At 44.1% G+C, this 25,942-nt stretch overlaps 2 protein-coding genes across 9 annotated transcripts in view; one reads left to right on the forward strand and one right to left on the reverse strand.

The window, feature by feature from the left end:
- The window catches only part of LOC110525727 (V-type proton ATPase 116 kDa subunit a 2), a 32,406-nt gene extending 30,187 nt beyond the window's left edge, over positions 1-2,219 (reverse strand). The window contains exon 1 of the mRNA XM_021606123.3: positions 1,060-2,219. Within this exon, the coding sequence (XP_021461798.3) occupies positions 1,060-1,176 (117 nt within the window). The 5' untranslated portion in view covers positions 1,177-2,219. The remainder of the gene's footprint in view (positions 1-1,059) is intronic.
- An 8,645-nt stretch (positions 2,220-10,864) lies between these two features.
- On the forward strand, positions 10,865-24,858 carry si:ch211-225b11.4 (tRNA (32-2'-O)-methyltransferase regulator THADA). 8 transcript variants are annotated; one of them, XR_016496625.1, is made up of 31 exons: positions 10,865-11,117; positions 11,591-11,765; positions 11,859-11,945; positions 12,042-12,069; positions 12,202-12,350; positions 12,538-12,660; positions 12,968-13,088; positions 13,276-13,418; positions 13,533-13,617; positions 13,732-13,868; positions 15,709-15,906; positions 15,996-16,725; positions 16,832-16,984; positions 17,084-17,193; positions 17,308-17,468; positions 17,551-17,720; positions 17,851-18,015; positions 18,115-18,263; positions 18,386-18,523; positions 18,623-18,727; positions 18,963-19,160; positions 19,378-19,587; positions 19,775-20,024; positions 20,234-20,473; positions 20,607-20,811; positions 20,948-21,136; positions 21,961-22,211; positions 22,351-22,521; positions 22,629-22,895; positions 22,997-23,199; positions 24,108-24,858. XR_016496625.1 is itself a non-coding variant. In XM_021606125.3 (31 exons), the coding sequence occupies exons 1-31, from the start codon at positions 10,987-10,989 to the stop codon at positions 24,350-24,352; spliced, it is 5,628 nt and encodes a 1,875-aa protein (XP_021461800.3). In that variant the 5' UTR covers positions 10,865-10,986; the 3' UTR covers positions 24,353-24,858. The 8 variants fall into 8 exon arrangements, 4 of the variants coding, with proteins under 4 accessions (XP_021461800.3, XP_090093776.1, XP_090093779.1 ...); XR_016496624.1 differs by having other exon boundaries at positions 20,237-20,473; XM_021606125.3 differs by having other exon boundaries at positions 19,378-19,528.
- The last annotated feature ends 1,084 nt before the right edge of the window (positions 24,859-25,942 follow it).

The raw sequence follows: 25,942 nt of genomic DNA on the forward strand, positions 1-25,942 counted from the left end.
GAGCCATAGACTGTAAAAAGAAGCCTGGAACATGCCATGTTGATACTGTGAGATTTCAAAACTTAAAACCATGACTGGCGACTCAACGAATACAAAAGAGCTACTGTTTGTAAGTTCATATTTAAATTGTTATTCAGCACTGTCAACACTTTGTTCAACAAATTTATAAGCCACCAGCATTGCAGCTGCAATGAATGAGTATAGCAAAGTGTTCCGATAAGCTTGTGTTATTTATAGCGACTTGTGTATTTTGAAATACCAAGAAATATTTCACTTTCTCTGGTCATAGGAGTAACAACATCAGCTGGAAGACTGCGTCCCATTTTCTGGAGAGTCAGGGTGTTAAGCCTCACACTGTCCCTCACTCCCCTCAGACTGACCCTCAGACTGACCATCAGATGCAGGCCATCAGTCCAGTAAAAAAATAAAATAACATTATGCTTACTTAGCTGTGCCTCACAAGTAATACAACAAATTATCTATTACCAGTGTGATCATATACCTCAATTGTTTAAATCATTTTAAAATTATCTGAGGAGAACAACAGCACCAGTACAAATCTAGCATAGCCAATATGCAGTGATAATCTATTGGCCATATAGCATAATGAAAAAACCTCATTACTAGAAAACTGTTTTTAATTGGTTATTGTTGCCTCGGCTTACGTTTAAGTCATGTTTAAAAACAATCTGAGCAGTAGATCTCTGCTTGAATTTAGCCTCAAAGTGGTCTTGCCTCGGGAAAGGTTGGTGACCACTGCTCTACAGGGCAAGTTGCAACGAATGAAATCAAACTGGTCCAGACTCCTCACAAGAACCTGTTAACATCGGTAAAGCAAGCAATCTACTGTACTCAATATGGTTAGACTTGACGTGTTATATAAGCCATCTTGTGTCAGGTCTTGTGTTAAGGAAACCAATGGGCAATATTCTACATTCCTGCTCATGTCTGACAGTGACAGCTCACAATACAACAGCACCAATGAGAGAATAACTTTTCAATTTGTTTCAATACAGCTGTGCTAGTTAGATGACAGTTTATTTGGGGATCAATACTTACGTCTCTGAATTCCACCATACCCATTTCTCCCAGTTCGCTGATGCAGTCGTATGCTGATCCAGACTGCAGAAACAGCTGGGTCAAACACATCTCTTCACTTCGGAACAACGAGCCCATCTTGACAGCCTGCGCTTCTCCTCACACAATACAACCGGCTCGCTAGTTTCAGCTAATCTTAGTCACGAGCACAAACCACTTCCCTGGGTAGGCTTAGCGGACGAACAATCTCACCGGCGAGCTCCGGCGTCTTAGAAGTAGCTAGCTGGCAAGCAAGCTAGCAGCTAGCTGGCTGGCTAGCAAACTACCGGTGCATTCACTTCAACACCGTGTCAATCATTGGCCCATCAGTGATACGTCTCCAGTCCAGTGAGTCTCAAAAAGGACCCGTCGAAGTCATCTTGCTGTAACCATATTAACGTGGCTATCGATTTAGCGAACCAGAAGGTCCACTCTGTCACTAGCTAGCGTTAGATGGTTCCGTAAATTCTCTTCTCAATCAAGTTGTGGTAACGTTAACTAGCTTCTGACAGTACAAACGTTCCGGTAGATAACTATTACTATAAGCACATTTTAGAAACTTCAAATAAGACTGACTTGCTTTAAATACTCATGCGCCCATTGATATGGAGCTTGTATGCAAGTTATGCCGCGTTCAAAACAACTTGGAAATCTCCGACTTCAGTGCGTTCAAGACGACTGGTAACTCGGGAGAAAACGGGAGCTCCGACTTGACCCAACCATCATCCAACTCCGCAAGTCTTCTTCTTTTGAGTTTAACATCGGTTGGCTTCCAATATATTGCATTACCGCCTTCAACTGGACCATAATATAAATATATTATACTTTGTGAAACAAAATGGGAAAAGGAAAAACTAAACTAAACTAAAAAAATATATAATAAAAAAACACCCTACCAACTAACTCTACACTCATTAAAAGTCCACAACCTCATTCCACTACTTTGACCCTATCTGCTCCTGCACCATGCCAACGGCCTGGGAGGACGGGACACCACCACTCAACACATCCTGTAACTCTTCTGAAGTCAAATCTCTCGTATGCCAAAATACATCTCTGCAGCTGGCACCACAACATCTATTTTCTGTGATAACCATTGCTATGAACGCTAAGAAGCCAACCTTACTGAAGCATACAGTACCAGTCAAAAGTTTGGACACACCTACTCATTCAATGGTTTTTCTTTATTTTAATTATTTTCTACATTGTAGAATAATAGTGAAGACATCAAAACAATAAAATAACATATGGAATCATGTAGTAACCAAAAAAGTGTTAAACAAATCAAAACATATTTTATAATTGAGATTCTTCAAAGTAGCCACCCTTTGTCTTAGCTCCCGAGTGATGCAGCAGTCTAAGGCACTGCATCTCAGTGCTAGAGGTATCATAACCGTCCGTGATCGGGAGTCCCATAGGGCGGTGCACAATTGGCCCAGCGTTGTCCGGGTAAGGGGAGGGTTTGGTCGGGGTATGGAGTCATTGTAAGATAAGAATTTGTTCTTAACTGACTTGCCTAGATAAATGAAGGTTAAATACTCTTGGCATTCTCTCAACCAGCTTCATGAGGTCGTGACCTGGAATGCATTGTTAAAAGTTCAATTGTGGAAATTCTTTCCTTCTTAATGTGTTTGAGCCAATCAGTTGTGTTGTGACAAGGTAGGGGTGGTATACAGCAGATTTGTTAAAAGACCAAGTCCATATTATGGCAAGAACAGCTCAAATAAGAAAAGAGAAACGCCAGTCCACCATTACTTTAAGACATGAAGGTCAGTCAATCCGGACCGCCACAGGAAAGGAAGACGCAGAGTTAACTCTGCTGCAGAGGATAAGTTCATTAGAGTTATCAACCTCAGAAATTGCAGCCCAAATAAATGCTTCAAAGAGTATGCAAGTAACAGACACATCTTCACATCAACTGTTGAGGAGACTGCGTCAATCAGGCCTTCATGGTCGAATTGCTGCAAAGAAAACCACTAAAGGACACCAATAAGAAGAGAGAAGAGACTTGTTGGCCCAGAAACACGAGTAATGGACATTAGACCGGTGGAAATCTTTGAGATTTTTTGTTCCAACCGCCGTGTCTTTGTGAGACGCAGAGTAGGTGAACGGATGATCTCCGCATGTGTGGTTCCCACCGTGAAGCAAGGAGGATGGAGGTGTGATGGTGTGGGTGTGCTTAGCTGGTGACACTGTTGTGATTTATTTCGAATTCTGTTGGGGTGGTATGCAAATTGGAGTGGGTCTAGGGTTTCTGGGATAATGGTGTTGATGTGAGCCATGACCAGCCTTTCAAAGCACTTCATGGCTACAGACGTGAGTGCTACGGGTCAGTAGTCATTTAGGCAGGTTACCTTAGTGTTCTTGGGCAAAGGGACTGTGGTGGTCTGCTGAAAACATGTTGATATTACAGACGCGGACAGGGAGAGATTGAAAATGTCAGTGAAGACACGTGTCAGTTGGTCAGTGCATGCTTGCAGTACAAGTCCTGGTAATCCGTCTGGCCCAGCAGCCTTGTGAATGTTGACCTGTTTAAAAGTTATTCTGGAACAGCTGGTGCTCTCATGCATGTTTCAGTGTTATTTGCCTCGAAGCGAGCATAGAAGTAGTTTAGCTTGTCTGGTAGGCTTGTGTCACTGGGCAGCTCTCGGCTGTGCTTCCCTTTGCAGTCTATAATTTTTTGCAAGCCCTGCCACGAGCGTCAGAGCCCGTTTAGTACGATTCGATCTTAGTCCTGTATTGACGCTTTGCCTGTCTGATGGTTTGTCGGAGGGCATAGCGGGATTTCTTATAAGCTTCAAGGGTTAGAGTCCCGCTCCTTGAAAGTGGCAGCTCTAGCCTTTAGCTCAGTGCGGATGTTGCCTGTAATCTATGGTTTCTGGTTGTGGTATGTACATACGGTCACTGTGGGGACGATGTCATCAATGCACTTATTGATGAAGCCAATGACTGATATGGTGTACTCCTCAATGCCATCAGAGGAATCCCGGAACATATTCCAGTCTGTGCTAGCAAAACAGCCCTGTAGTTTAGCTTCTGCTTCATCTGACCACTTTTTTATTGATCTAGTCACTGGTGCTTCCTGCTTTAATTTTTGCTTGTAAGCAGGAATCAGGAGGATAGAATTATGGTTAGGTTTGACAAATGGAGGGTGAGGGAGAGCTTTGTATGCGTCTCTGTGTGTGGAGTTTTTTTCCTCCTGTTGCACATTTAACATCCTGACTGAAATTTGGTAAAACGGATTTAAGTTTTCCTGCAGTAAAGTCCCCGGCTACTAGGAGCGCCGCCTCTGGGTGAGCGTTTTCTTGTTTTCTTATGGCGGAATACAGCTCATTCAGTGCTGTCTTAGTGCCAGCCTCTGACTGTGGTGGTATGTAAACAGCTACGAAAAATACAGATGAAAACTCTCTAGGTAGATAGAGTGGTCTACAGCTTATCATGAGATACTCTACCTCAGACGAGCAATAGTTGGAGACTTCCTTACAAATCGTGCACCAGCTGTTATTTACAAAAATACATATTCAGCCGTCCCTTGTCTTACCAGACGCTGCTGTTCTATCCTGCCGGTACAGAGTATAACCAGCCAGCTGTATGTTGATAATATCATCATTCAGCCACGACTCAGTGAAGCATAAGATATTACAGTTTTGAATGTCCCATTGGTAGTTTAATCTTCTGCGTAGGTCATCAATTTTATTATCCAAAGATTGCACGTTTGCTAGCAGAATGGAAGGAAGTGTGGGTTTATTCGATCGCTTACAAATTCTCAGAAGGCAGCCTGCCCTCTAGCACCTTTTTTTCTGCCTCCTCTTCACGCAAATCACGGGGATCTGTGCCTGTTCCCGAGAAAGCAGTATGTTGTTCGCGTTGGGCTCGTTCAAGCTCGTTCAGGCTCGTTAAAAGAAAAAAAGGATTCTGCCCGTCCGTGGTGAGTAATCACAGTCCTGATGTCCAGAAGTTATTTTCGGTCATAAGAGACGGTAGCGGCAACATCATGTACAAAAAAGTCTGATGTAAGGGAAAGCATTTTTATTAACTTGACATGTGAATCTGGCCTGGGACAAATATTGTCTATTATATAGGGATTCCTATGAGTTGGGAGCAATCAGCCAATGAAGAAGAAGAAAATGTACTACTTTAAAATAAAGTAATCAACTAGGTGGGGATTGCTATGAGTAGGGAGTAATCAGCCAATGAAGAAGGAAATGGACTACTATAAAATAGAGATGTCTTCAATGGCACTGTCCATGCCATCGCAGGTGCTAGAATGGCACAGATACAAAGACGAGTCCTCTATCTATCTCTATGCCTGTTGTTCACACTTGTATCTGCCCTCTCATTGGTTAGAATGGTCCCACCTGATCTCACCTCTTCCATTCTTAGAGCGGTCACTTGAATATCTCATAAATATAATAGACAATCTTTGTCCCAGGCCAGATTCACATTTCAAGTTAATCAAAAATTTTAGATTTTAAAAGGTACAAAAATATCTTTAAAAATATCAAAATACAATCAAACTTGATAATTTACATTCTTATAAACCATAAAAACCTGCTGAAACTGTTAAGCTTATCACCTGAACATGACTTCATTACATCAATAACAATGTTCAGACATTATTTTTCAAACAGCAGGATCAAGCATATTCAAGCCTCAAGAGTTAGTGCATGTTAATTTGTCTGATTATTACCTCACTATTTCTCAGATACCTGGGTTTAGAGAAAAGCACTTCTCCATGCCTGTCGGATCTGTTTCCATCGAGTCTCAAGAATGGAGGCAGCGATGAAGAAAAACACCAGGATAAGGCCCTTGGCCAGAACTCACCTGGAGGTAGAAGGGTGGAGGGAAAGCTTTAATCCTACTGCCATCATCTATTTATAATATTTCACTTGTCACATCTTGGGACAGCAGAGTCTCACCTGTGTAATACCTGGTGAGGGGGAAAGACAGCTGGGGCCAGTACACATCATTCCTGTCACAGTCATACTCAGTAAAGTTAATCTGAAACCTGAAGGACACCAGGGCAGAACCACATCAGAGTTTTATTCACAGCACTTCCCAAACCTTTCAACGTAGTCATAAAAACATTATACGGAAGCTGTTGATTTCAATTCTGAGGGCTTTAGTATTTCAGGGGTCACCTGGTTTTGGGTGGTCCTGTGTTGATGGGGATATCAGTGAAGGTGATGGTGGAGGTGACAGGGAAAGACTGAGTCACAGTCGGGGCAACACTCACATCAGAGACAGTAGTCCTAACAAGGAGGACTTTATTCAATCACACTTTTTTTTGTCTCAAAAGAAGGACAGCACAGACAGAAAAGTAACATAGGTGTGATGGCAATGGACAGTGTTATAGGCTTTTGCCACTTATCTGACTTCCACTGCTTGGATCTCCCACTAAGGCAACCCCCCCCCCCCCACACCACCACCACCTCTGTCACAATGACCCTAACGTGGATGTGCCGGTGGGACGGAATACCATGTTACAGTTCAGTAACATGGCTCTCCATCCTGGCTTTGTGTATTGCTGTGATCTAACAGAGGTAGAAGAGGAAGGTCAAACATTCTACAGAGAGACATGGATCCTTCTCATTTGTATGCATTGAGCGGTATTTTGATCAACTTCTCAGTGTGTGTATCCAGTGACTTACCTGAGCAGAATATATTGGGTCAGGTTCTCACTATAGTCCAATCCTAGTGCCTTAGCAATAAAGAAAAATGTACATAAAGAACAAAATTCCCTGTTTTAAGTTAGGATCACCACTTTATTTTAAGAATGTAAAATGTCAGAATAATAGTAGAGATAATTATTTATTTCAGCTTTTATTTCTTTCATCACATTCCCAGTGGATCAGAAGTTTACATACACTCAATTATTATTTGGTAGCATTGCCTTTAAATTGTTTAACTTTGGTCAAACGTTTCGGGTAGACTTCCACAAGCTTCCCACAATAAGTTGGGTGAATTTTGGCCCATTCCTCCTGACAGAGCTGGTGTGAAATACATCAACAGATGCACCTCCAATTGACTCAAATGATGTCAATTAGCCTATCAGAAGCTTCTAAAGCCCTGAAATTGAATTGTCCAAGCTGTTTAAAGGCACAGTCAACTTAGTGTATGTAAACATCTAACCCACTGGAATTGTGATAAAGTGAGTTATAAGTTAAATAATCTGTCTGTAAACAATTGTTGGAAAAATGACTTGTGTCATGCACAAAGTAGATGTCCTAACCAACTTGCCAAAACTATAGTTTGTTAACAAGAAATTTGTTGAGTGGTTGAAAAACGAGTTTTAATGACTTCAACCTAAGTGTATGTAAACTTCCGACATCAACTGTAAGTTAAGAAAATCTGTGAAATAGCACAGTTACAAATAGATATCAAACTGGATGGACCAGATGGATCAGAAATAGAGGAAGGACAAAAAACAAACAAAATATAACTATTGTAAAATAGATTGTGTCTGTAAAATGGATAAAATATTTATAAACTGAAGGTAGAAGCCTAAGTGTTATTGTTTATTAGTTTACTCCAATTGGGGGAAGGGTGGTAGAGTTTGTGTGGAATAATAAAGGTATATTCTAAAAAAAGTATGTATCTCTACTGTATATAACAGCTAAGATTGACTTATTACATTTGTTATCATTCATTAGCCTGAAAATCAATGGTAGGCCTATTCTAGCAATACATTTAATTATCATCTCAAGGTTTTGTTTAAAAAAATGTATTTAGTCACTGCATAAATAAATGAAATGTCGGCCTTCTGGCTACACAAACGAGACTACATAATACAATTTAATAAACAAGTCAAGACCCAGCCATTATTCTTTTCCATTATTACTTTTATTCAAGACAGAAAAACAAAACATTTTCTTAAATTCAAATCAAATGTTATGTCATATGTTTCGTAAACAGGTGTACAACAGGTGTATAAATGTTCTCACCCATCCACACACAATACCCCATAATGTCAAAGTGAAAACATGTTTTTAGAAATTGCTGTAAATTTATTGAAAATTAAATGCAGAAGTATCACATTTACATAAGTATTTACACCACTGAATCACATTTGGCAGCGATTTCAGCTGAGAGTCTTTATGGGTAAGTCTAAGAGCTTTGCATACCTGGAATTAGAGGTCAACCAATTAATCGTAATGGCCGATTAATTAGGGCCGATTTCAAGTTTTCAAAACAATAAACTGCGAATGCAGTAAGCCAAGGTAAGTTGCTTGCTAGCATTAAACTTATATTATAAAAATCAATCAATCAATCAATCATAATCACTAGTTAACTACACATGGTTGATGATATTACTAGTTTATCTAGCGTGTTCTGCGTTGCATTTAATCGATTCGGTACACGTTGCTCCAACGTGTACCTAACCATAAACATCAATGCCTTTCTTAAAATCAATACACAAGTATATATTTTAAACCTGCATATTTAGTTAATATTGCCTGCTAACATGAATTTATTTTAACTAGGGAAAATGTGTAATTTCTCTTGCAACAGAGTCAGGGTATATGCAGCAGTTTGGGCCGCCTGGCTCGTTGCGAACTATGAACTATGAATGTTTGTGTATACATATGTGTATGTATATGTATATATATATTTACCCAAAAAAATATATGGGGGATTGGAAATTATGCAGACAATTACAATGATGGAAGCAACAATCTTTCCGGAATATTAAGCTGATCCCCCTCTAAAAAAAATGACTACAGGCTGTGGTGCGTCTACTACCATAGCTTCACTAGCGTCACTTGTTTCCTCAATTATTTTAATCGCCTCCGCATAGGAGATTCGATTGACTGCTCTACCTTTTGCCACCTCAATCTCCTTCACCCTTACAGGGCACTCCAGGAACTCGGGATCATGATCACCACCACAATTGCAACACCGTCGTTCTTCTACACATCGTTCATCAATACCCTGTCCATCAGCATACACTTGAAACATGGCCAAATCCTTATCAATTCTAATGATGCGGATGTAGGTATAAGCGACATGGGCAGCCTCAGGGAGGCATCTTGCCGGGGGCTGCACGAGGCGCCCGCACAAAAACAAATTGGAAAGGTGACATTTGTGCGATCTATCACTAATTTGCACGTTACGTCAATGATATCTTGTCATCGTGTGGGACTGTGGGTCAATTAACCTTGTCGGAGTGGACGTCCTGGATCGTCAGTGAGCTAGGCAGGCTAGTGCCTGGGAAGGTCTCCCACTCAGAAGTATGAAATGGGTTGTTGACCTCAGGTTCCCCCACTGGAAACCCGAGGTAGGGGGAATCTATCAAATAGCGCACCTCTACCTTTGTACAGTACTAATGCATTTAGTAATGCAATTATTTGTGCAATTTAGTGTGTTTCTTGTTTGAAGTGCAATAGTGTAATAATCAGGTTCTCTTCTTTGAAAGTGTGTTGTGTATTTGTGTGGTATAGGATTTGTGCAATTTAGTTTTATTTGTGTTTTTTGTTAGCAGTAGGGTAATAGTGTAATAATGATATTTTTTATTTGTATTTATATACTACAATTTGTTTCTTTGTCACTTTATTCATGAGTCTTTTTGTATATATTTTTTTGATTTATATAGTTTTCAAATGTTAAATTTATTTGTGTTGTTCCAAATGTCTGAATAAAAATTAGTTAGTACAGAATGGTGCTTTTTGGGGGGAGCGGCGGCGGGTTCGCCAAGGGAGCCATACAAGCTAAAACCGCCACTGCTTACACTGCAATGTGTTAGGGACGACAGTTCGTACAGCGTATCTTACATAACCAAGCTTCACGTGCGTAGGTATTTTCTATTTATCAGAAAACAACTGGGCCGACACTCTTCTTTTTCTCCATTCACCCAGCGGGTTAGACGCTGGGCACCAGCCACACCAGGAATCTTCTTCCGGTATTCAACGACTCCTTTGAGAGTGCTCTACTCCGAAGTTCAAAACTTCTGTTATTCAGATTCTTTTGAGGCTCACTGCAATCTTCCTATGTTCTTCAGAAATACGATTCATCAAAATAAGACCAGTATGTATGACAGACTTTTTCCAGCGCATACCTCACCATTTGACACATCAAACGGGTTTCCCACATATGCATCCCAACAAGAAGCGATTCATTATCATTCATACACGTATCATCCACTCCAATTTTAGACAATTTCATTTTTGTTATAGTTTTCGCTACTGCTGTTGTCCAATCGGAACATTCGTCTTCACTTATTTTGTTTCGAACTCAGCACCGGCTTCCGACATATTTTTCTTAAACCGGAAAGAACCGTAGTCCTCCCCGGAATCGAACTGCGAGCCTTCCAAAGATTTGTATAACTAAACCTAATATATATATATATATATATTGTATATATATAACGAATTGTTATATCTGTGAACCTTCCCTACAACCTGTAGAGAACGCAATTGTTCCACCTCACCAGGGAGTCACCATTTTTGCAAATTGTTGTAGAGCGATGTCAATGGCAATGACATATTAACCAATCACAGTTTAGGGGATTACTTGCGTTCATGCTCCAGAAATGGGCGAGCTTCTACTGAGATAGCCAACAGCGACCTTCGTGGGACTGTTCTGTACTACGGAAACAGACAAAGAATATATCTGTTATAGCAAACTTCTAGAAGTAAATTTGCAACCTGCACTATTATATGGACTCTCTGCATGCACCCTAATGAATTGACAACAAAACATGAACACAAAAGCGTAATGTAATGTTACAAAGATGATTTGCTAACCGAACGCATACTCCTATACACTAGATGGCGGTAATTGATAATGCACTGTTCTGTAACGACTCAACTCCGCAACAGTAGATTTAGTTTGACAAGAAAAACACGAGGAAGCATGTTCTCTTTCTTTCCAGGGATAATTTTAAGACAAACTTTCGGGAATTAACAAACAATGGTGCCTGTTCAATCGGTCGAAGATCAGATGAAAGCTGTACTAGACTGTGTGGTCACTGAGGATAAAATACCCACAGATGTCAGCACTACGTTAAAGCTTTTCATGAACAAACTTGATGAGTGCTCAAGGTAAATCTGGTTTACAAGTGCCTAATGTGTTTTATTCATTACACCGATTCTGTTGCAAAATGTTTCTTAAACAGAATGAAACAGGAGTGACCTACCTGCATTTTTCCAATAGAAACTGTCGTTATGCTCTGATGCTTCTGTTTGGTGCTAAAACGTTAAACTGTTTCCATAATGAATACACCCCTGATGTTTGTATGACAATGCATGTGTGGGAATGCATGTACTACTGCCTCTGCCAAGAAATCTGGGTTTTCAGGTGGTAATGCATTCACATCACAATAAGCAAAGGGTTGTTGATTCAAGCCATGCAGCGATTGTTCTATCTCCATCACTACACTGGTGGCAGCAGTGGGATAGTCCCTGCGGTGTCACGGAGTTGCTGGTTCCAGCTCCATTTCCAACCAATTAGTACACATTCATTGTTTACCGTCGGTGTCACTCATCTTCATGGCATGTTGTCTGTCTCTGAACAGGAGCAACATAAAGCGATGCAAAGAGCGTAGTCTGGAGGAGGCAGGCCAGCTGCTGAGGAAGATCCCAGTGAAGCAGCTTCGGTGTTTAGAAGAGAGGCTCCTCTTGCCACTCATCAGGCTACTCGTCGCCATGCAGATGCAGATGTTTAACATCGCCAGTCGCAAATTAGACCAGGTCCAGAACAAGCTCTGTCCTTTAGAAGTTATGTTTTCAATGCTGAATAACTAAAGTGCTATTCTGAATATGTATTTGATCATGCCATTACAGATGTTACAACATCTGGCAGAAGTCAATCGTTTGCTGGTTTTTCGAGAAATCCAGCACTGTTTGTGCACTATTGTGGGAAAGGATCAGGTATGTGTATTGTTCTAAAAATAATCCATGGCTAGAAGTATTCTTTAGCAATGTGATAATGTTTAATGTTAATATTTCAGCATCTTTCCTTTTCAGGCATTATCCATTGGGGACCTCCAGATAGGTTAGTTGTGGATTAGAATCATCTTGAATTGTTCTTTGTTTTAGTGTGAGTGGCATTGTCAATATTAACTATTATCTTTTTGGCCTCATTTTAGGTGTCAAGTGATCTCCTGTGTGTGGTTTGTGTTTGCAGCTTGCATGTTCCTGGAGGACAGCTCTATTGGTCGTGAGCTGTGGCGAGAGGCCTGCCCTTCCTTGATAGATAAAGTGGCTGAGTTATTCCCTGTAATACTGGAGCAGGAGGGTTTGAGAAATGGACCACTGTGTTACCAAGCTGTCAAGGTAAATACTCTATATGCACTTTATCAACCTTTAACTTCCTTGCGCTTGTCAACAAAATTGTACTCGTCTTTTTTCATTTTTCATTCATTCATTTGAAGCACTGTTCAGAAGACGTCTTGTCACTGAACTGACCTGTGAGTTGGCTGTGTTAGTAGGTGTCTTACTGATCTGCGACATGTCCCTTCAGGTGTGTTTGCAGGTTTTTCAGCTGTTGCCAGGTGAGGTGGCCCCTCTGGTGTGGGAGAAGGAACAGGGGAGTTTGGCAGTGCAGAGCATCCTACAGTCTCTAATGGACATCATCCTGGGACAGGTCTGTGTTTGACATCGATTCAGGTTAAATCCCAAACTATTTTAAATAAATATGATTCAGGTTTGCCAGTCTGTTCTCCCTGATGTCGCTCCATGGTCCAGCACTTTCTCTTACTGCATGGTCCTTTGTAGCTCATTTGGTAGCGCATGGCCCATGTAACACCAGGGTAGTGGGTTACATTACCGGGATCACCCATATGTAAAGATTATGCATGCATGACTGTAAGTTGCTTTAGATAAAAGCGTGTGCTAAATAGCATTTATTTTATTTTATTACTATATTACTTGTTTCCTCTGTGTGCGGGCAGTGCTCCAACAGGGACACCCGTCTCCTGGCTGGCACCACAGTGGCCATGCTGATTAACACCGTACTCGAGGGAGGGGAGGGAGGAGCAGCTGCCTGGAGTCTGCTACAAGTCACTCACTCAGGTACACATTCAGGACTTTCATATTGTTGACATTGTATGTTGACTTTTATTGTTTACATTCTACATTGTTTACATTACAAATCATCACAACACATATGAAGGATTTGAACCATAACCCTATGCATATAAGGACTGTGATGATTAAAAAAAATAATAATATATGCCACTGGTTGATGTGTGTTACTCAGAGCCCTGGCAGCTGTGTGTGGGTGGTCTCCAGGTGCAGTGCAGCCCCCGCTCGCAGGACGGAGTGGACAGACTGGCTGTGAGCAGGGGTCTGCTGACCTGCTGTAGAAGGGGCATCCTAGTCAGTCAGGTGGACACCACAGGGGTATGTCACAGACTGCTCATGCTAACTGATATATCTTCTTCATTCGTTCTTATGGAATTCTCGGCCAATCTAGAAAATGTGGTTTCTGATTCAAAGTTCTCTCTATTGCTTCAGACTTGTCTACTCCTGGGTGGTTTGTTTCCTTTGGTCTCTGCTTTGTGTGAGGAGAAGCTTGACTGTCACTACTATGTCTTTGAAGGTATTGTAAAACCAAACCAGTGCCTATGTGTGTTTCTGTAAGTGCAAACGTAATGAAAGTAAGAAATACCTGAGTATCAAATCAACGTTTAATAAAGCCTATGTCTGATGGCAGTGTTAACACTGTGGCTGAAGAGTGTTAAGGAGTGTCTAGCTGAGATCTGGGAGGTGACCAGCGCTCCCCTGCTGCCCGATGACTCTAGCCTGAGACAACAACTCATCCAGGTCATCTGGGACAATGCTGAGAGTCCAGTGAGTTTCCAATCATCTCATTATTAATATAAATGGTGTTATACAGTGGGGCAAAAAAGTATTTAGTCAGCCACCAATTGTGCAAGTTCTCCCACTTAAAAATATGAGAGAGGCCTGTAATTTTCATCATAGGTACACTTCAACTATGACAGACAAAATTAGAAAAAAAATCCAGAAAATCACATTGTAGGATTTTTAATGAATTTATTTGCAAATTATGGTGGAAAATAAGTATTTGGTCAATAACAAAAGTTTATCTCAATTCTTTGTTATATACCCTTTGTTGGCAATGACAGAGGTCAAACGTTTTCTGTAAGTCTTCACAAGGTTTTCACACACTGTTGCTGGTATTTTGGCCCATTCCTCCATGCAGATCTCCTCTAGAGCAGTGATGTTTTGGGGCTGTTGCTGGGCAACACGGGCTTTCAGCTCCCTCCAAAGATTTTCTATGGGGTTGAGATCTGGAGACTGGCTAGGCCACTCCAGGACCTTGAAATGCTTCTTACGAAGCCACTCCTTCGTTGCCCAGGCGGTGTGTTTGGGATCATTGTCATGCTGAAAGACCCAGCCACGTTTCATCTTCAATGCCCTTGCTGATGGAAGGTTTTCACTCAAAATCTCACAATACATTGCCCTATTCATTCTTTCCTTTACACGGATCAGTCGTCCTGGTCCCTTTGCAGAAAAACAGCCCCAAAGCATGATGTTTCCACCCCCATGCTTCACAGTAGGTATGGTGTTCTATGGATGCAACTCAGCATTCTTTGTCCTCCAAACACGACGAGTTGAGTTTTTACCAAAAGTTATATTTTGGTTTCATCTGACCATATGACATTCTCCCAATCTTCTTCTGGATCATCCAAATGCTCTCTAGCAAACTTCAGACGGGCCTGGACATGTACTGGCTTTAGCAGGGGGACACGTCTGGCACTGCAGGATTTGAGTCCCTGGCGGCGTAGTGTGTTACTGGTGGTAGGCTTTGTTACTTTGGTCCCAGCTCTCTGCAGGTCATTCACTAGGGCCCCCCGTGTGGTTCTGGGATGTTTGCTCACCGTTCTTGTGATCATTTTAACGCCACGGGGTGAGATCTTGCGTGGAGCCCCAGATTGAGGGAGATTATCAGTGGTCTTGTATGTCTTCCATTTCCTAATAATTGCTCTCACAGTTGATTTCTTCAAACCAAGCTGCTTACCTATTGCAGATTCAGTCTTCCTAGCCTGGTGCAGGTCTACAATTTTGTTTCTGGTGTCCTTTGACAGTTCTTTGGTCTTGGCCATAGTGTAGTTTGGAGTGTGACTGTTTGAGGTTGTGGACAGGTGTCTTTTATACTGATAACAAGTTCAAACAGGTGCCATTAATACAGGTAATGAGTGGAGGACAGAGGAGCCTCTTAAAGAAGAAGTTACAGGTCTGTGAGAGCCAGAAATCTTGCTTGTTTGTAGGTGACCAAATGCTTACTTTCCACCATCATTTTCAAATAAATTCATAAAAAATCCTATGTGATTTTCTGTATTTTTTTTCTCTCATTTTGTTTGTCATAGTTGAAATAGTTGTCATGATGAAAATTACAGGCCTCTCTCATCTTTTTAAGTGGGAGAACTTGGTGGCTGACTAAATACTTTTTTGCCCCACTGTATGTGTGTGTGTATATATACATATTTTGGGGGGGGGGGGGGGGGTATTTTATTAGGATCCCCATTAGTTGTTGCAAAAGCAGCAGCTATTCTTCCTGGGATTCACACAAAACATGACATAATACAGAACATGAATAGACAAGAACAGCTCATGGGCAAAGTATAGTAGTAACGATAACATCCCATTTCTCCTAACACATGCCTAGGTCGAGGGTGTGTCAGAGGTTGTGCGCAGTGCTTTCTGCCTGCTGCTGGAGATCTATGAGATGGACTGCCAGCGTTTTGGAGACACACAGAAGAACCTGCACATTTCCTTACTCTACCGCATAACCAAACTGCCCTGGGAGGCCAAAGCCAAATACTTCCCCCTCTGTTCACTGCTCCCTTATGTTGGCACTGACATGGTGAGTGTATTCAAAGTCATCTTAACCTTTTTAAAGTGTATGTTCAGTTGTGGAAATTGATTATAATTAATTTTCCGTTAACCCCTCAGGTGCTGGAGCAGTACTCCGAGCTTCCCAACCATCTCCTGAAGTGCATGTCCACCAATCATCTGTCCCCATGTGCCTCAGAGCTTTACAAGTGTCTGATCCAGAAGCAGCGGTGCGAGCTGTGTGAGGAACTGGCCCAGGATACTCCTCCCTTGGAGCTGGATCTGGCCAATCAGTGGGCCAGGCGTTGGCGGACCACTCTGCTGGAGGCCTTGACCTCTGACGTGACCCTTCTTCAGAACAACAGCTCCAGCCACTTGCTGCCCTGGACTCTGCGTGTCTTCCCCGCTGCTGTGGAGCCCCTGCTGGCCCCTCTAGACCCTGCCTCTCCAGGGCACCTCCATGCCTGGGCCTGTGTGATGAGTGCCCGCCGAGCCACTTATGGAGGCTCCCCCTGGGCCCTGGAGAGTGGCTATGCCCTGGAGACTCTCCGTCTTGCCCTGGGATGTGTGGACGATCGAGTCCGCCTGGCCGCCCTCAACCTGCTATGCTGCAGCCCAAAGACCAAAGAGGCCCCGACGCCGGAAGAGCTGTCTACCATGAGGACCTTCATCCCCCAGAACCTCAACAGCGAGTCGTCACCATTCCGCCAGCACCTTCAGGCGGGGGTGAAGAGGTTTCTGGTCCGGATCCGAGACAGCTGCCTGGCCCACCTCAGAGGACAGAAGGGAAAAAGGGACGGTGGTGTCAGCCTCACAAAGGAGACAGAGATGGCACTGGATCAGGGAGTAGGTGAGAGCTGTGAAAGTTTGAAGCACTAAATAATGGTTTTATTTCCTTGTCTCATCTAGCTGTGTGGTGCAATTTATTAATATCCTATTCATCCTGATCATTGTAGGGTTTGTGGACTGGCTGTCCCAGCTGACGTTGTCCTATCTGGCACCAGGACACAGCTACCAGAGGAAGAAGACTGTCCTGCTGCTGCTGTCTGCTGTACTAGAGACCTGCACAGACACCTGGAGCCCAGACAAGAAGAAGGGCCAACCCCCAGGTCAGTAAAGGGGGTTTGAATGAGATGGTTGACTTCATTCTGGGGCTTTACAGCCTGTATGACGCAAAATTCCAAGAGGTTTTTGTTCCCTTTCTGTAGTTAACATGGCCTCTTTGATCAACTGGGCAAGGCTGAGAGGATGGTGGGATTTCTTCTCTCGATCAAAACAGCTGGTCCTTATTGGCTGTTTAGAGGATTCCACCAATGAGGTAGACTTAATACTTATGTTACAACTTCCATGTTTTATTTTTAATACATTTGTAAGTGACAGAAAGGATAAGTGAAATAAAGTGTTTTCTCTGCTCTGTTTTCTTCCTATGTAGATTCGGGAGCTCTCTGCAGGGTTACTGGTGAGATTTTTCCCACCTAGTTTTCTGGAGGACATTACTCCTGTGCTGTTCGGCCGAGCAGAACTGCTCCTCTGCAGTCCCCGTGTGCCAGAGGCTCAGATGGGAGCTCTGATCATCAAGGTCCTCCTCCAGAAGTAAGTAGACCTTAATTTCTACACCACCTGTAGCCAGAGCTCTGGTCCTCGACCTCAGTGTTGCATGACCCCCTCTCCGAAGGTCTGGAGGTCAGTCTCATGTGCCCTGGCTGGACAGCCGTATCAACTACGTCAGTTCTGGGGACTCGAAGGCCTCTACTCTGGTCAGGTATCTACTCAAGGAACTCGAGCAGCATTACCTGATTGCTAAGGATGATATGATGCTTGCTGCAAGGACCAAACCCATACACGGTGAGACCTGTTGCATCATTGCTATTTCACAAAATTACATTTTGCAGCTGTCTAACAGCTTGTATATAAACATGTTGAATTCCAAAGCATTTGACATTGCAACCTTATTTGAGTGATGTATTTGTTTCAGGTATTTTGACTGCCCTAGAGAGGTGTATACTAGAGGTACCTAACACCCTGTGTGATGTGGTCGATCACAGAATGACCATAGAGATCCTGGTTCTCCTGGAGAGGATCACTCTGCTCCTACTGGGTGTGCTGTATGGAGACCAGGATGCCTGCGGTGATGAGAAAGGTATCGCCACGAAGGAGTAAAGAGACATCACACAAGAGATCGGAGAAGGGTACATTTGAAATGGAACGGTTGTCTCACCCCCGCCCTTGTCTTTTCCAGATATACCCCCATCTTTCTGTGACATGGGGAATGCCATCACCTCTCTGGTAGGCCAGGTGGCAGGAGAGGACCAGGGGGAGGGGGATGAGTGTGTGCTGCTGTCTGAGGAACACAGTCTGGTCCTCACCTGCTGCTGGGTCTCCCTCAAGGTACTCTTCATCTTACTGATCAACACTCGCACTGACCACCTGGCTGCACATTCAAACCCATGTTCAGCACCACTAAGAAACACATTCTGGCCTTAAATAACTATTGTTGTTTTCCTTTTCAGGAAATAGGAATCTTTCTAGGTTCTCTGGTGGAGAGAATCCTTGCTCAGGCCAAACAGACAGAACCCTTTCTAACTTTAGAAGACCTGAAGAGGGCCTCTAAAGTGTTCAAGAACATTCTTCTCAAATGCCGCCACTGGGTAAAAAACACATAACATCCATCTATGGGTCACAACTCAAAGCCTCCCTGGTTTTCTTGTCTTATCTTCAGTCCTGACATACACATTTCTATCCCCCAGGGGGCAGTAGAGGGCTGCTGTGTGGGCTTTACCAGGTTCTGTGCCTGTCTCCTGAGCAGCAGTGACCCAGAGCTCAGGGATATCCCAGCACACATGCTGAAGCAGGTAACCTCTGACCCAGGCCCTTTTGAGGATGCTCATCCACAACACAGACAGGGTTCTCAATGGGGTAAAGGGGTTTCTGTAGAGTATGTTTTAGGTCCAGGCCAGTGATGTACCTTATCATTCTCTGCCAATTCATATCTAATTTTACCTGCAACAATGAAGCTATGTTGCATACATATTAAGCTAGTATGGTTAAACTGTGTGTGTGCTAACTGATATGGGGTTTTCTCTCCAGGGCCTAGAGGTGCTGCAGTCTCGCTGTACGTCAGTGACCCGGCGGGCGGCAGGGCTTCCCATGCTCATCCTGTGTGTGGTGTCAGCAGAGGAGGCCAGTAAGGCCCGGCCCCTCCTGGCCCACAGCATACACACCCTGCTGGACACAGCCAGGTCCCCTCTGCCCCAGGACTGGGACCAGACACTGGACCTGCCACAGGTAATACACATCATGAATTCATCAAAAGTTAGCCAGATTCTGAATTATTATTATTATTATTATACGCATGTACATTATAATTATACGCATGTACATTACCTACCACGTACACAGATGAGATGCACAGCCATCGAGATACACACATACCAATAGGATACTCAAGTCCAGGTCAGTTAGCATGCTGTCTAATGTTGGCTTTTCCCCTCCTCTCCCCCAGGTGTGTGCGGTCCACACCCTGCAGGCCCTGGTACGAGGCTCTGGGCTGGGGGTGGCAGTGCTGCAGTTTGCCCCGGCTGTGGCCATCCTGTCCCTGACCCTCCTCAGTTCCCCCTGCTGGGCCATGAGGAATGCTGCACTGCAGCTCTACAGTAAAAAGACAATCTCTCCCTCTCACTACTGTAATGCGCACACTGAGGACAGAGCTCAGGTTTCAGTGTCATTTGTATTCTCTGAAACCGACCAGCTCAAACATTAGATCATATAGACCGGGAGAGAATCCATTAGGTTCACTTGTGCTGTCTGCTCCAATTTCTTTCATGTAGCGATCAGACATGCATGTTAAATTATTCATTTGTTATTGTGCTCCCTCTGACTGAACCCTTTCCCATGAACAGGCTCTCTGTGCTCAAGGTTGCTGGGACAGCGCTCTGGAGGTGAGGAGGGCTCCACCCAGCATGGCATGTCTCCCCCCGCCTTCTTCACCCACTACCCTGCCCTGCAGCCCTTCCTCCTGGGGGAGTTGAGGGGGGCGGCAGAGGACTTGCAGGGTCCCTCTGGGGAGGCCCGGCTCCGCCTGCACCCCTCCCTCTACCCTGTCCTCACCCTCCTGGCCAAACTCCAGCGAGGGGTCCAAGACCAAACTGGGTGATTACTGTTTTCATGTCATTTATTTAATTTTGTCAAGCTAAGGAATCCCTTTATAGCTGCATCTACTCAATGAAGCAGGTGATGATGTCCATGGGCCTGTTTAAGGATAACACACCTGTATTCTCCAGGTAGGCACACAATCATTTACAGTGTTCTGTGCATCTCCTTGCAGTATGAAAACTGGTCCATGAAACCTTTGTTCCCAGCAGCACTCTGTCAGACTTCCTGATTCCCCTGCTCCAGCTGGCTGCCAGTCCCGTCTACAGTGTGAGGGTCATGACCTCCAAAGCATTGGTCGCCATGACGCCCCCCTGCCAATACGTGAGCACCCTTCTCCGGTTGACAGAAGAGCTGCCGGAGCCCCAGGACCCCAGCTGTCACAATCGTCTGCATGGACAGCTACTGCAGATCAGAGCCATCCTGGACAGGGGTCTATGCACACAACGGTGAGGGTTTACAGAGTAGAAAACAAACAGGGAAGGATTCTATGGAGGCCATAGAGGTTCTATAATTAATGTTCTATTTATTCTGTGATTAAGGCACTGTCAGGTTTTGTAATTTGTTTAGTTATTTCCCCAGTCCTCCCCCAGACGCACTGTGTGATGTGGTGGACCGTGTAGAGTCCAGACTGTGGTTGGTGACAGGGGCTCAGCACTGTCCCCTGGTGCGTGGGGCCTACCTGGGTGTGGCAGGCCTGCTGAGGGGGTTCTGCTCTCAGGGGTTCCTCTGCCAGATAAGGGATGTGCTCCTGTCAGAGCTCCACTCACCACACCAAAGACTCCAGGTGCCCAACAGATCCTGTCTCTCACACACATGCACACACACACACCGTTCTTATCCAGTGATACTGTCATGATTTGTTATCCTTTTCATAATCTGGGTCCCACAATACTGAAAGTTTATGACATTCCATTTTACAGGTTGGGTCCGCCTCCTTCCATCAGAACGCTATCCACTTCCTCTGTGCAGAGCCCCGGTGGGCATGCCAGGTGTGGGGGAGTTTCTCCACAGAGAGCTCTGACCTGAGGCTGTCATTGGTCAGTTGGGCGGCTGAAAGGCGGCGATGGAGTGGGACCAGCATGCAACAGGTGCTGCAGACGGCACTGCAGGTGAGACATAAACACCCTGTCTAGACTAGAGAATGCTGGGAAAGTCACCCTGTCCAAAAACGTACCAACAGTTTTCAATGACTAGTTTTCAATATACAACATGAGGAATTCAAGGCACTAAAGATATGACTTTAACACAATGCTGCATAGGGCTGAAATCAAGCTGAGAATTGTTTTTTTTTCCTCATGAAAATGAATGGGTGTGTATCAGCTCACACCCAACTCACTAAACAGGGTCAGGTAAATCTGAACTAGACTAATACAGTCAAGGATATCCATCCTTTTTCTCTGCTGTGTTATGCCGTGGGAGTCACGGAAAATGTATGGCGTAAAAAGTACACTATTTTCTTTAAGAGTGAAGTAAGCGTAAATAGTAAACTATTTATATTTTTGTACAGATATCCCAAAAAATGACTTAAGTAGTACTTGAAAGTATTTTTGCTTTAGTACTTTCAAATACCACTGGGTAGAGCATGGCACTTGTAAGTTGTAACACCAGGGAAGTGGGTTCAATTCCCGGGACCACCCATACATATAATGTATGTGCCCATGACTAATTCACATTGGATAAAAGCATCTGCTAAATGGCATATATTATTGTACATTCTAAAGAAAACATTATTTTGCCTTTTAATAAAACTCCATAGGCCCAATCAATATGCCTGTGTGAGTGCCCCTGTTTTTATACCTCCTTCAGTTTCTGGACAGCAAAGTCTTCCCACCTATTAGCTGCCCTTTAATGACTTCACGTTCCTGATTTGACAATTGTGACCTGACCATGCTGTTTAATGGGAATGGTGTTTAACATTGCTCTCTGTACTCAGGCCAACCTGAAGGAGGCGCTGTTGGATCAGAGTGTGGAGTACAGCAGGACATATCTGACAACTCTAATTGCCGTGATGACTCCTGGGGCTGACCATACTCTGTCCCAGAAGCCTTCCCCTTCTCCCCCCCTGGAGGGTCCAGTCCTGCTGGAGTGTGTGGAGCTGCTGCTGGGGGCCCTGGAGGGCCACAGAGGGGGGCCAGAGTTTCTATCCCAGGCCCTGTGTGCTGCCAGCCTGCTGCTCTCCCAAAGGTCAGCATACAGAATTCTGCACACTGCACTCATCTCTGTTTTAACATGATTTTGAATTTACTTGACAACAAGTCATTAGGGTGTCAGATCCACAAAAAACATACTGAACATTCACACATTTCTTCTCCCTCTGTCTCAGTCTTCAGACATCTCTGTTCCCTCGGTGGTGCAGTCTGTTGGAGGTCCACCGGGTGCCAGAGGCCCCTGAGGCTCTCAGGAGATCCTGTGCCGGGGCCCTGTGTCTGGCTGGGGCCCCCTTACTGAGCATGGCCCTGAGGGACCACACTCCTCTCCCTGTCTTCAGCACCAGGTAGAGATCTAGAGCAGGGTCGTAGGTTAAAAAGTAAATTACAGTATGCATGCTGACTTTGTCACAATCTGCTGCATAATGTCCTCTCCGTCTTTCTTCCTATGCAGGTTGATCAACACAGGGCTTTACCTGCTGCAGGACGAGAGCCAGCAGGTGAGGATAAAAGCGGCAGGTTTTGCCTCCACACTCTGCCAAGCCAGGAGAGGAGGAGGGGAGAGGAGCATGTACCTGATGCAGGTCAACCAGGCTCTGCCCTTCCTGCTGGAGCTGCTGCTGGAGGAATGCTGGGATAGTCCTGGTGCCCTGGAGGTGTTGCTGTGTCACATGCCCCAGTCTGACCTGAGCTCAGTACTGAGGGAGGCCAGGGACACTGGGTGAGTCACAACACACACAGGCAGTCAACAAATTCATGGCATGTAGGCCGAGTGGCTTTTGTTTTGTTTATGTTGTTCATCAATCCCTCTCTGTTCCACAGGTGTGCCAGTCTCTATGAGCAGGATGAGGCCAACGTATTTGCAGAACCGTCTGTGATGTCAGCATGTCTGCTTCCATACCTGCTTCAGCTCGCTGAAAAGTACCCAGCATCCTCAGTGGTGGGAGAACGCCTGGGTGTATGGGCCAGGGAGAATGTTACAGACCTGCTGGAGAACCTCCGGGTCTGTAAAGACCTCCAGCCAGGTAACACACAGGCCAAGGACCACATACTTACTGATTGTGTCGGAAAGCACATAATAACACAATTATTGTGGCTAGTCATTAATATAATAGTTTCCTTAAAATGTTTACATGCTTTGCAAGAACAATTTCCCTAATAATCCTGTTTACATGGACACACCTGAAATCAATCTACCTGATGGGACTTAAATAAATGCTGAAAATCAGCCATCAAAATAAATGTTCTACCACAGCAACCATGTTATTTTTGCGAAGCATATTTGATTCTGAGTTCGGGCATATAATGTTTGTATGTGAACTATTTCAAAGATACTCGCACATAAGAGGGAGGCTTGCGCTACTGCTGCTGGCACATGTGCAGATCAAATACACGGCTGGAACGCTGATTTTAAGCTGTTTACATGTCCCAATAGCTTGAAAGATGGCTCAGAAAACCAGGTTTTAAGCAGTGTATGCTTACTTCGATTTTGACCTCACTCCCATTTTAAGATAAACAGAGTCAAGTGTTTACTTGACTATTGCCATACCCTGCACACTTCCATAATCAGTTTAATATCAAATTATTAGTGTGCATGTAAACATACTGAAAATGTCATGGCAGACAGGATTACGTGAGCTGAAAGGGATACTTCGGGCTTTTGACAATGAGGCCCTTTATCGACTTCCCCAGAGTCAGATGAACTTGTGGATACCATTTGTATGTCTCCTTATGAAGGAAGTTAGAGGTAATTACGCAAGCCAAAGCTAACTAGCATTAGCGCAATGATTGGAAGTCTATGGGTATTTACTAGCATGAGACACAAATTAGACATAAAAATGTTATCCAGAAGTTCATCTGACTCTGGGGAAGTAGATAAAGAACGTCTTTGCCAAAATCCCGAAGTATCCCTTTAACTGTTCTTCCATTCTAGGTGACACCCTGGACCCGGCCTGGTTGGCCCTTCTCATGGATTCTAGTTTCCATGGCACCCTGTGTGGTCTGTGGGCCAGGGCAGCATTCCTCCTGCGGCTGCTAGAAATGTCTGATGACCTCCGGCCCCTCTGTGATCCCGAGAGTTTACGTAAGAACATCCAGGAAGTTCACTGTGTGCTCCGCCAGAACGGTGTCCAGATGCCCGCTGCCTTTACTGCAGCTCTGACTGGAGACCTGCCTTGATGATACATTAGTCTGGTCCACACTGTGACAACAGATTGCCTTAGTTCTCCTCTTTGACGATCCAAGTCCAGAATGACTGACTCCATGGATGCTGCATGAATGCCTGCTGCAGCTACAAACAACGTGGGCATTGAATGTACTCTCTGTAGCTTCTGCACTACAGTACAGTAGCATTTGGCAGGCAGGTTCTCCAATTAGTTCTGTAAAAGAACTGACTACAGCCAGATGAATGCAATGATCAGATTACTTGCTGCTGCTGATGAGGCCTGCTAAGTATTGACCAGCTATAGAGAGCATCTCCTTACACCTACTATGCCTGAACTGAGTGTCTATACTGATTCAAAGAGCCTCTTAGAACATCTCTGTTGATACTATTGTGTATTTTATTTACTATGTTACTGCATTTGCATGTCTGTAATCATGATGCAGCCATGATGCAAGTATTTTTGTATGGTTTTAAAGGATGAATGTTTAATTTTATAGATTAAATAATCTATTAAATTGGGGTTGTCCTCTCTTTTCTGTAGGCTTTTATGTTTAGGATGTCTTTATCTGTTGCCCAACATTAAATCCCTCTGTTGTGCTTGAACAAGGCCCCTCTGTGAATTCTCAGACCGGTTCCAGCTGTCTCAGTCCGGTTCCAACTGCCTTCGACCACTACTGGTATATCTGTCATACCACCAGCAGCCACAGCAAGGCGCCCTCCTTCATTCTACTCTATAGTAGGCTACGTTGCCTTTTCTTCTCTCCTGCTCATCTTTCCGCATTAGCCACGTCTTATTGGGCTTCATCTGCAGCAGTGGGAGACAGACAGTGATGTAATGCCGGCGGCCGTCAGGAGTAGAGGCAGACAGACAGGAGGGTTGGTGAACAGAATGGGCATATAAGGCTTTATGCTCCATTAGTGGCCAGTCTCCTGCCTGGATAAGTGTCCATTGTCAGACTGCCTGCCTCCCTCAGATGATTGACTGTACTGTTGCTGGTTGCCGTGCAACACCCCACACTAGAACAGTCTTACACCATTATCACAGCAGTCCACTCCTTTTTGTTCTATTGGTGGCAGGCAAATATTTGAACGGCTACAGTTCACGCTCTTTAGAAGTGTTTGTGTGTACATTGGGCCTGAATGACCTTTCTAATATGTCCTTGTAGACTGTTGGAGCAGCCATTATAAAGTAGGACTGTTTCTGAACTGGTCATTTTTTCCCCTCCTGTGTTAATTACAATGTTAACATACAGGTCTAAGGGCAACTGGGTGACATGTTAGCCAGTTTCTTTACCAGTTCCCTATTCACTTACTTTGTAACCACTTAATGACTCATACGTGGGAATTATGCAGTACGTGTTCCTCAGACACGTCTTAGAAATGAGAGATAATCCTATAGGATTTATGTGTCTGAGAGCAAACCACAGCAGGCTTGGAGTAGGAACAGTACCAGAACACTTAAAGGTAGGTCTGCCGACTTACCCACTGTGACACCCGGCACTGAGGTTCAAGTGCTTTTAAAACAAACAGAAAAAAAGATCTGTGAACTCTGTGCTAGTTCCAGACAAAGATGGACAGATAACATGTTCTGATTTCTGTCCTTG

Source organism: Oncorhynchus mykiss, chromosome 6 (genome assembly GCF_057628025.1).
Source record: "Oncorhynchus mykiss isolate SJ-2025 chromosome 6, ASM5762802v1, whole genome shotgun sequence".
NCBI classification, from domain to species: domain Eukaryota; kingdom Metazoa; phylum Chordata; class Actinopteri; order Salmoniformes; family Salmonidae; genus Oncorhynchus; species Oncorhynchus mykiss.